Genomic DNA, 12,096 nt, shown 5'->3' on the forward strand with positions numbered 1-12,096 from the left:
GCTACTGTATTTTAATGTTGGTTATTATGGTGGTACTTGGAGAGCCAAGTGTTTTCTGAGGCGGTACTCGGTGAAAAAAAGTTTGCAAACCACTGATGTAGACCACCAGAAAGTGTTTCAAATGTAGGAAAAACAACATACTACATGACCTCTTTTAAAACATTACCTGTGCAGTGAATCATGATTTATGATAGGGTTGTACTGTATACCGGTATTAGTATAGTACCGCGATACTAATGAATCATATTCGGAACTATACCGCCTCTAAAATGTACCGGCCCCCCACCCCCTCGCCCCCACTTCATCGTCACGTCGTGACATTGCTGGGTTTACGAGCAGAGGAGCGTGTTCGGCAGTGCACAATCACAGAGTACTTACAAGCAGACACAGTGTGTAGACAGAAAAGGGAAAATGGACGCATTTTGGCTTAAAAAGTAGAGATAAAGGTGAAGTTACAACACTGAAACGCCCTCAGGAAGAGGTGCTTTAGGACATGGCTAGCTAGCTAGCGGCTGGCGTCCAGCCGCGGTCTGAGTGTTTTAGCTACTTCTAAATAACTAATCCTGGTCTCCATGGCGACAAATAAAGTAAGTTTCTTACAAGGATCATCCCTGCAGGACGAGGAATAGCTAAACATGCTTCACTACACACCGTAGCTCACCGGCATCAAAATGTAAACAAACACCATTGGTGGATCTACACCTGACATCCACTGTAATGATACCAAGTACAGGAGCGTATCTAGTAGATACTACTATGATTACGTAGATATTTTTTAGCATAACAAAATCGTATTTATTTTTTTAATTTTTTACTTATAATTATAAACTCAGGAAATTCGTCCCTGGCCAAACGAGGACTTAAATTATGACCAATGTATGATCCTGTAATGACTTGGTATCGGATTGATACCCAAATGTGTGGTATCATCCAAAACTAATGTAAGGCATCCAAACAACAGAAGAATAAGTGATTATTACATTTTAACAGAAGTGTAGACAGAACATGTTAAAAGAGAAAGTAAGCAGATATTAACAGTAAATTAACAAGTAGATTAATAATTCATTTTATACCACTTGTCCTTAATAATTTTGACAACATAATAGAATGATAAATGACACAATATGTTACTGCATATGTCAGCAGAGTCACGTCGGGCTTATCCCGCACGGGTAAGATGTACCCCCGTGCTACCTGCCGCATTCGGGCAGATGGGACTCGTAAACCTGGTAAGGCAGCCCATCTAGGAGAAGGAACTCTCTAATCTCAAAACCACCGCTGCCTTGCGGTCAACCCACTCGAGGGTAAGGCTAAGGGAGTAAACCCCGACACAAAATCAGGAGCCAGAGTCCTGAAGGCGGTTTGACGTTGTAGCGTCATTACGCCAACTCCTGCGGTGCCAAGTTGTATCGACACTCGTCGCTCCCTTGGATCCACCAGCCATGCGGAGAGGGGGGACTTGCTGCCTGGACAACAACTTGCCCTCCATAGTTCCATGCCCAGGCCGTGTAGATCCACTGGAGAGGTCCACTGGAGAGGTCACTCCTGCAGATACCGGTTCTAAGCCCATCCTATTGGCGAAAGAAACGGGTGCCAGGGGCCATCTCGCAGTGAGACCCACCCCTCTTTTTGGATCTACCCCATCGTCTCCCGAGACGGAAGGATGCCGACGAGATGTCAGCAGCTAAATTCGGAGCATCAGTTTGTTTACTTACTACTAAAAGACAAGTTGTCTTGTATGTTCACTATTTTATTAAAGGACAAACTTGCAATAATAAACATATGTTTTATGTACCCTAAGATTTTTTGTTAAAATAAAGCCAATATAGCAGTGGTTCTTAACCTTGTTGGAGGTACCGAACCCCACCAGTTTCATATGCGCATTTCACTTCTTTAGTGAAAAAGAAAATGTTTTTTTTCAAATTCAAGACAAAGTTATATGTTTTTGGTAACACTTTATTATGGGGAACATATTGTAAGTAACAAAGACTTAATTTAGAGTTTTTTGGACACTAGGGGAACATATTCTAAGTATCAAAGACTTAATTTAGAGTTATTTGGTTAGGGTTAGGGTTAGGGTTATAATAAGGCCATGCCGAATAAGGCATTAATAAGTACTTAATAATGACTAGTTAAGCGCTAATATTTTACTAATTTGCATGTTAATAAGCAACTAATTAATGGTGAATATGTTCCACATACTAAAGTGTTACCATGTTTTTTTACTGGTGCACAAAATGAACCGTGCATGAACATCACCTTGTTCAAAGAACAAAACCAACACTGTGCATAAACTCACAACAAATTACACACCTGCAAATCAGTGTGACTTCTGCTGTTGCCGTATCCTTAATACGCCGATAGGGAGAAGTTTTTATTCACACGATGAGTCGGGTGTGTCTTGACCTCCGCCGAACCCCTGAGCCCGACTCACCGAACCCCTGGGGTTCGATCGAACCCAGGTTAAAGGCCTACTGAAATGATTTGTTTTTATTTAAACGGGGATAGCAGATCCATTCTATGTGTCATACTTGATCATTTCGCGATATTGCCATATTTTTGCTGAAAGGATTTAGTATAGAACAACGACGAGAAAGTTCGCAACTTTTGGTCGCTGATAAAAAAAAGCCTTGCCTATACCGGAAGTAGCGTGACGTCACAGGAGGTAATATTCCTCACAATTTCCCGTTGTTTACAATGGAGCAAGAGAGATTCGGACCGAGAAAGCGACGATTACCCCATTAATTTGAGCGAGGACGAAAGATTTGTGGATGAGGAACGTTAGAGTGAAGGACTAGAGAGGCAGTGCAGGGTGTATCTTTTTTCGCTGTGACCGTAACTTAGGTACAAGGGCTCATTGGATTCCACACACTCTCCTTTTTCTATTGTGGATCACGGATTTGTATTTCAAACCACCTCGGATACCATATCCTCTTGAAAATGAGAGTCGAGAACGCGAAATGGACATTCACAGTGACTTTTATCTCCACGACAATACATCGTTGACGCACTTTAGCTACGCAGCTAACGTGATAGCATCGGGCTCAAGTGCAGATAGAAACACAATTTTAAAAAACCCTGACTGGAAGGATAGACAGAAGATCAACAATACTATTAAACCATGAACATGTAAATACACGGTTAATAATTTCCAGCTTGGCGAAGCTTATCAATTGAAGCTAACTACGGAGCGGCGGCGGCGGCGGGCGTTGTAGCTTTCGACGACACCCCGTCCGCCATCAGAGTCGGCAAGAAACATATATTTCCCCAAAGTTACGTACGTGACATGCACATAGCGACACGCACGTACGGGCAAGCAATCAAATGTTTGGAAGCCAAAGCTGTACTCACGGTAGTGCGTCTGCTATCCAGCTCAAACACAACACAACCTCCTGATTGTGTTGCTGTAGCCAGCCGCTAATACACCGATCGCACTACAACTTTCTTATTTGCAGTCTCCATTGTCCATTAAACAAATTGCAGAAGATTCACCAACACAGATGTCCAGAATACTGTGGAATTGTTCGATGAAAACAGAGCAGTTTGTATGGTGACACATTGGGTACGAACACTTCCGTTGCCGTCGTGACGTCACGCGCATACGTCATCATACATAGACGTTTCCAACTGGAAGTTTAGCGGGAAATTTAAAATTGCACTTTATAAGTTAACCCGGCCGTATTGGCATGTGTTGCAATGTTAAGACTTCATCATTGATGTATAAACTATCAGACTGCGTGGTCGGTAGTAGTGGCTTTCAGTAGGCCTTTAAGAACCACTGCAATATAGCAAATCTTTGTGGTCCCTTTTATTTATAAAAGTACCGAAAAGTACCGAAAATTATTGAAATTCATGTTGGGACTGGTAACAAAATATTGGTATTGGGACAACCCTACTCTATGGTGGTGAGAGTTTGACCTTGAAACTGATCAATTGGCTTCTAGTGAACCAAATGTCATTGAATTGACTACCGTATTTTCCGCACCATAAGCCGCACCTAAAAACCACAATTTTTCTCAAAAGCAGACAGTGCGGCTAATAACCCGGTGCGCCTTATATATGGATTAATATTCATATTTATTTTCATAAAGTTTAGGTCTCGCAACTACGGTAAACAGCCGCCATCTTTTTTCCCCGTAAAAGAGGAAGCGCTTCTTCTTCTACGGTAAGCAACCGCCAAGGTGAGCACCCGCCCCCGCAGAAGAAGAAGCGCGCGGATATTACGTTTCATTTCATTTGTGTATTTCTGTAAAGACAACAAAATGTCTCCTACTAAGAGACACGCGTACAAGGTTCCACTGACTTTTGATATTCATGTGAACCGAACTGTGGATACAACGGGAACACGTACGGTGAATATTCGCACCACAGGGAATGAGAAGTCGTCTTCACCGTGGTTCTAGCTTGCCATGCTAACGGCCAGAAACTTCCACCCACGGTGATATTCAAAAGGAAGACCTTGCCAAAAGAGAACTTTCCAGCCGGCGTCATCATAAAAGCTAACTCGAAGGGATGGATGGATGAAGAAAAGATGAGCGAGTGGTTGATAGACGTTTACGCGAAGACACCGGGTGACTTTTTTCACGCAGCGCCGTTCCTGTTGATCTACGACTGCATGCGCGTCCACATCATCGATGGTGTCAAAAAACAAGTGAAGCACACCGAAGAAGAATAATTCGAGGGATTTGTGGATGAGTAATAACTTCAGAAAGTGAGCTTTAAATGTTTGTTTTGTGTGTCGTGTGACACTAACGTATGAGCAACGTTGAGTTATTGATGTTGCTATTGCTCTGCACTATTTTGAGTGTTACTATTTTTGTGATTGCACATTTGCACATTACATTTTGGGAGTGAACAGAGTTGTTAGAACGCTGGTTTGTAATATATTATTAAAGTTTGACTGACCTATCTGACTGTTTTGTTGACATTCCCTTTAGCGTAGCGTAGGTGCGGCTAATAGCACGGGGCGGCTAATAGGTAAACAAAGTTTTGAAATATGCCGTTCATTAAACGTGCGGCCAATAACACGGGGCGCCTTATGGTGCGGAAAATACGGTAATTTAGTTTTCTTTCTTTTAAAAAAAAAAAAAAAAAAAAAAGTGTGTGCTGTTGAAGCCTCCATTGTGTTAGGGACAAAAAAAACTGTATGATATTGTGGGAATGTTGTTGTGTTAATCCATCAGTGAGGCACCTAAAGATAATATTTGCCATCTTCGTGCATCGCGTGTCGGCTTACATGCCAACTGCTTTCATTTACACATCTTCTCCCTTCTTATGTGCGTGAATTCAACACGCACACACACTCACGCGCGCACGCGCACACACACGCACGCACACACACACACACACACGCACACAACATTTCCAAGTCAACACTGCTTTCGTGTGTGCGTGTGCGCGCGCGCGTCCGCCATGTAAGGATCGCGCACACAGAGGTTCTCGTCGGACGCGCAATGTATTTTTGGTCCTCTCTGACGTCAACGGCGCGCACGTTTTCATTCAACAGGCTGAGAAAGTAAGTTATTTATAACCCGCAGCGGCTCCAGGTTGTGCTCCTTGAGAGCAGACATCCGATCACTCCGCCGCGTCTTGAGGACAAAAGCCAGATGCGCTAATGTGCGTCCCGGAACCGAAGAGGTTCGGCGTTGCCTGCCACCACCACCACCACCACCACCACCACCACCACCAACAACAACAACAACAACAACAACAACAACAACAACAACATCTGGACGCGTCGGTGGCGCACAAATAAGAACTTTGTGTTTTCGAGCATCTGTTGGTTTCTCCTCCTTGCTTGGAGCATGGGAAGCCTGTCCTCCGACCAGGTAAGAACATGTTCACACATTTATCAACAGTTTTTTTGGGACATGCACATTTTTGCTTTGCCGGGTTGCATCATCTAAGCAACACAATTGTATGTATTTGTTGTTCATAAATAAATCTCCAGGCTTAGGCGCCCTATTAGTCCTCCTTATTTACAGGCCTATTTATAGGATGACATATTAGCAGTATCTTTGCACACTTTCGTGTTAGTGAGCGTTCCCATGGATACCTCCATTAAAAGTGTTATAATGAACAAAGTACTGTCAGGAATATTGCAATGTTGTAGCACACTGCCACCTGCTGGTGGTGTTCCAGCACTTTGAAAAGTGGAGCTAAACTACTAGGGCAGTGGTTCTCAAATGGGGGTACGCGTACCCCTGGGGGTACTTAAAGGTATGCCAAGGGGTACGTGAGATTTTTTTAAAATATTCTAAAAAATAGCAACAATTCAAAAATCCTTTATAAATATATTTATTGAATAATACTTCAACAAAATAAATGTTTAGAATTAAGTTCATGAATCCAGATGGATCTCTATTACAATCCCCAAAGAGGGCACTTTAAGTTAATGATTACTTCTATGTGTAGAAATCTTTATTTATAATTGAATCACTTGTTTATTTTTCAACAAGTTTTTAGTTATTTTTATATCTTTTTTTCCAAATAGTTAAAAAAAGACCACTACAAATGAGCAATATTTTGCACTGTTATACAATTTATAAATAAGCAACTGATGACATATAGTGCTGTATTTTACTTCTTTATCTCTTTTTTTCAACCAAAAATGCTTTGCTCTGATTAGGGGGTACTTGAATTAAAAAAATGTTCACAGGGGGTACATCACTGAAAAAAGGTTGAGAACCACTGTACTAGGGCAATGGTTCTCAAAAGGGGGTACGCATACCCCTGGGGGTACTTGAAGGTATGCCAAGGGGTACATGAGATTTTTTTTAAATATTCTAAAAATAGCAACAATTCCAAAATCCTTTATAAATATATTTATTGAATAATACTTCAACAAAATATGAATGTAAGTTCATAAACTTAACATCAAATCAAGTATGCTATTCCATTCATTACTATAAACCCAGAGTTTCCCCCATGCCATGATGGTTTGACCCTCACTAAAATGTCTGTCAAAAAGAACTGTGAAAGGAAATGCAACAATGCAATATTCAGTGTTGACAGCTAGATTTTTTTGTGGACATGTTCCACAAATATTGATGTTAAAGATTTCTTTTTTTGTGAAGAAATGTTTAGAATTAAGTTCATGAATGCAGATGGATCTCTATTACAATCCCCAAAGAGGGCACTTTAAGTTGATGATTACTTCTATGTATATAAAATCTTTATTTAAAATTGAATCACTTGTTTATCTTTCAATTAGTTTTTAGTTATTTATATGTCTTTTTTTCCAAATAGTTCAAGAAAGACCACTAGAAATTAGCAATATTTTGCACTGTTATTCAATTTAATAAATCAGAAACTGATGACATAGTGCTGTATTTTACTTCTTTATCTCTTTTTTTCAACCAAAAATGCTTTGCTCTGATTAGGGGGTACTTGAATTAAAAAAAAGTTGAGAACCACTGTACTAGGGGTGTGGGAAAAAATGCATTCAAATTCAAATGGCGATTCTCACGTTGTGCGATTCAGAATAGATTCTCATTTTTAAAAAATCGATTTTTTTTAAATTTATTTATTTATTTTTTTTATTAAAAAAAAATGTTTTAATTAATCAATCCAAAAAAACAATACACAGCAATACCATAACAATGCAATCCAATTCCAAAACCAAACCCGACCCAGCAACACTCAGAACTGCAATAAACAGAGCAATTGAGAGGAGACACAAACACGACACAGAACAAACCAAAAGTAGTGAAACATAAATGAATATTATCAACAACAGTATCAATATTAGTTACAATTTCAACATAGCAGTGATGAAAAATCCCTCATTGACATTATCATTAGACATTTACAAAAAAATAAATGATCAATAGTGTCACAGTGGCTTACACTTGCTTCACATCTCATAAGCTTGACAACACACTGTGTCTAATATTTTCACAAAAATAAAATAAGTCATATTTTTGGTTCATTTATTAGTTAAAACAAATGTACATTATTGCAATCAGTTGATAAAACATTGTCCTTTACAATTATAAAAGCTTTTTACAAAAATCTACTATTCTGCTTGCATGTCAGCAGACTGGGGTAGATCCTGCTGAAATCCTATGTATTGAATGAATAGAGAATCGTTTTGAATCGGGAAAAAAATCGTTTTTTAATCGAGAATCGTGGTGAATTGAAAAAAAAATCGATTTTGAATCGAATTGTGACCCCAAGAATCGATATTGAATCGAATCGTGGGACACCCAAAGATTCACAGCCCTATAAACTACCGATAATGTTTGTTCCCCAAAGGGCTGCCAGCTGTAAAAGTCCAAAGGCAGAAGAACAAGCCGCCATGGCCGACATCCTGGAGCTGCGGACGGACGGGAACTCTCTCCTAAAAGCGGTATGGCTCCGCCGTCTGAGGCTCACCAGACTCCTCCTGGAGGGCGGAGCGTACATCAACGAGAGCAATGAACGCGGGGAGACTCCTCTCATGGTGGCCTGCATGTCCTCGCACGCCGACCAGCAGAGCGTCAGCAAGTCCAAGCTGGTCAAGTATCTGCTGGACAACCAGGCCGACCCCAACATACAAGACAAGGGAGGCAGGACCGCCCTCATGCACGCCTGCATCCATGAGGCGGGGCACGAGGTGGTGGAACACCTGCTGAGCAACGGAGCTGATCCTAGTTTGGAGGACAGGAGCGGGGCCTCGGCGCTCGTTTACGCCATCAACGCGGACGAAAAGCAGACATTAAAGCTCCTCCTGGATGCTTGCAAAGCCAAAGGCAAGGAGGTGATCATCATCACTACAGATAAGTCGCCGTCCGGTACCAAAACCACCAAGCAGTACCTGAACGTCCCTCCGTCTCCAGAGATGATCGACAAGTCGTCTCCGGCCTACTGCGCTTCGCCTTCTGATATCAACGTCGCCGCATCTCCCGTGCTCGAGCAGGAGCAACAAAACACGGTCTTCAGCTTCCAGACCAAGCTGAAAACCTCCTGCTCGGCCAACAAGCTGGCTAACAACGGGCCCATGTCTCCCACGCGGCGGCCCGCCAACCACAAGCGAGCGCGTTTGCCTCAGCTCAAGCGGCTGCAGTCGGAGCCGTGGGGGCTCATCGCGCCCTCCGTGCTGGCGGAGCGGGCAAAGAGCCAGGAAGAGGCCAAGAAGGTCACCTCGGACGAGGACGCGGTGGCGGGCGTGAACGGACTGACGCTGAGCAAGAGAGGCGCTTTGTCTCGACAGAACAGCGTGGACGGCAAAGACACCAAGCTGGCCGCCTCGCTGCCGGTGCCCCCGACCTACGAAAGACCTCCCAGCCAGCACCAGCCCCTGGCCAGACGGAGCACCGTGCCCACCGAGCAGGAGGGCAACAACAGCGGGCACACCGGTCTCCGAGACACCTTGCACAGGAGACGACTCGGGAACGACCACTACGACTCCGACTCCCAGCTCTACTCGGACTCCGTCATAGCGGACTCCCCCAAGGTCCCGGTGGAGCGAAGGAAACTGAACACCTCCCCTCTGGCCATGCTGACCGGCTCCAGAGAGTCCCTGGACAGCAACAACAGCATGTCCTCTCCGAGCACCGCACGCCGGCGTGCGCCGGGCCTCCTGGAGAGGAGAGGCTCCGGCACCTTGCTCCTGGACCACATCTCCCACACCAGGCCGGGCCACCTGCCCCCTCTCAACGTCAACCTCAAGCCTCCCATCCCCGACATTGGCGCTAGTAGCAAGCCCTCGTCGCCTCTGGCCAGCGGGATCCGATCCATAGCGCCGGCGGCACCAAACACACCAAAGAGAGGCGGGCTGAAGTGCAAGAAGAAGCTGGTGAGAAGACACTCTATGCAAGTGGAGCAGATGAAGCAGCTCTCGGACTTCGAGGAGCTGGCTCATTAGCGACTGGTGGAGTTTATGCAGCATATTTGGTGTCACTGCCCGACATTGTCAGCGAGTACATACATGTTGACTCAAGTTCAAACTGAGCAATATAGATATTTAGGATTTATTTGATTTATTTCTTTGGACGCCATGTCTGCTTTAAATGTATTACACCTTTGAATGTAAAGGCCGAGTTGTGGTATACTAGAAGGATCTCTCCTACATGCTGATGTAACACGTGCAGTATCTCGCAAAAGCAGCCCCTCCCTCGCATTCTGTGTGGATATTTTTAGTAGGGTACAGTAGTACCTTAAATTACCAGATTAATTGGTGCTGTGACCAAGCTCTCAACTCAAAACACTTTTATCTCAAATCAACGTCGGCCATTGAAATGAATTCAAATCAATTTAATTGGTGCTTTGCCCTCCGCCCCAAAACATCACCATTTTTTTAAACATGTAACGTGCCTTTTAAAAAGATAAACGATCTTTTAGATAAGAAATATTGAATAAACACAATACAATAGAATGTACTACCAACAAAAACCTGCATTGTGAAGCAGTGTCGCTCAGTTTTATCTGTCCCGAAACAGCACCATTTTTAACATGTAACAGGAATTTTAAAACGAAAAACAAACTTTTTAGCTAAGAAATATTGTATAAAACAATACAATATAACGTACTATCAACAATAGTATATTTCATGAAGTGATGTAATAATAATGTACAGCAATGTTTCTCAAACTTTAGTAGCACCTCAGAAAACACTTGACTCTCCAAGTACCACCATAATGACCAACATTAAAATACAGTAGTGTAGTAGACCTAAGTATTCATTAACTATCACCATAATGACCAACATTAAAATACAGTAGTGTAGTAGACCTAAGTATTCATTAAGTACCACCCTAATGACCAACATTAAAATACAGTAGTGTAGTAGACCTAAGTATTCATTAAGTACCACCATAATGACCAACATTAAAATACAGTAGTGTAGTAGACCTAAGTATTCATTAAGTACCACCATAATGACCAACATTAAAATACAGTAGTGTAGTAGACCTAAGTATTTATTATAACCAAGGCAGAGGTTTCATCTAACAAGCATATTTGATATTTTGGCCACTGTAACATTACACACATTTCGAACAATAACACTGTGTTTGAATAGAGGAAATTAAAACGCTGTACTTTAATCAAGTTATTCTTCGGCGGACCACTAGATGGAGCCCACGTACCACCACAGTTTGAAAATCGCTGATGTAGACTTCTACGGAGTCTCCTTGCAGCTGCTTCTCCGTCAAACACAGTATCAGCAGCTTTTTCATATTTTCATGGATAAATGGCTGCCGTTTAAATATTATTTGAACATTCTGGGCTGCAGTACCGACTCATTCTGCTTCAGTATGCTGCCGACCAGCAGTGCTCCGCTCGAACTGCTTTGCCAAGTTAGCTAGCTACACGCCCTGTCATGTTTTCGATGATTATTTTCTTTAATTCAAAGAGTATCGTTCACCTCTTTTTCAAAGCACTCTCCGTCACACTCAACTTCTTCCTCCCCATGCTCGGTAAAACAAGGTCACGTCGATCTCCAGGTAGAATGCGAGCCAGTAAGACCAGATATTTTGGGGTGGATCTTACAGGGTTCACTGTGACATTCGCTACGCCACCTAATGGTAGGGATTTTTGGTAGTCAAATTTTTGCTAGACAGACAGCTCTTATGTCAAAACACTCTTAAGTTGAGGTACTACTGTAAAATGCCAAAAATTGCTGACAAAAAATAAGATAAAAAGACTACATTTTAGGGAAGAAAGTACTAAAATCTAATGAAATTATCTTTCCATGCAGCTAGTTTAATTTACATAATAAGACATTCTAAATTAAGATTTGCATATCTAGAAGTTAGCAGGACTTTTAAGATGGAAATACACATTTTATTCTGAAAACAATCATTTTTCCACTTGCAATTGTTATATAAAGCATCCTCGAGATGATCTTTTGATTGGGGGTAAAACCAAAATATCTTATTTGAATAGTTATTTTTTTAATTTAAATTTTTTTAAACTAGAATAGACAAAATATCATTACTCGTGCCGAAATCAAGATTATGATGTAAAGTCAATGACTAAAACTAAGTAAAGCTCCTAAATTTCTAGAAATGTAGTTTAAAAACTTGGCAAGTGGCAAATAATTTGCAGTGTCTATCTTCCAAGATCTATCTAAGATAGTAGTATAACAATTCAATGTATACTTTAGAGTAGTCA

The 12,096-nt window shown here is 42.0% G+C and overlaps 1 protein-coding gene across 1 annotated transcript; it reads left to right on the plus strand.

Moving 5' to 3' along the window:
* Positions 1-5,664: 5,664 nt before the first annotated feature.
* Positions 5,665-11,172, plus strand: ankrd34c (ankyrin repeat domain 34C). The gene is made up of 2 exons (XM_062040634.1): positions 5,665-5,828; positions 8,257-11,172. The coding sequence occupies exon 2, from the start codon at positions 8,300-8,302 to the stop codon at positions 9,845-9,847; it is 1,548 nt and encodes a 515-aa protein (XP_061896618.1). The 5' UTR covers positions 5,665-5,828; positions 8,257-8,299; the 3' UTR covers positions 9,848-11,172.
* The last annotated feature ends 924 nt before the right edge of the window (positions 11,173-12,096 follow it).

The sequence above is a fragment of the Entelurus aequoreus genome, linkage group LG03, assembly GCF_033978785.1.
Source record: "Entelurus aequoreus isolate RoL-2023_Sb linkage group LG03, RoL_Eaeq_v1.1, whole genome shotgun sequence".
NCBI classification, from domain to species: domain Eukaryota; kingdom Metazoa; phylum Chordata; class Actinopteri; order Syngnathiformes; family Syngnathidae; genus Entelurus; species Entelurus aequoreus.

What these genes read in the sequence shown, in the direction of transcription:
- ankrd34c (XM_062040634.1), top strand. Translation starts at nt 8,300, where the DNA reads ATGGCCGACATCCTGGAGCTGCGGACGGACGGGAACTCTCTCCTAAAA.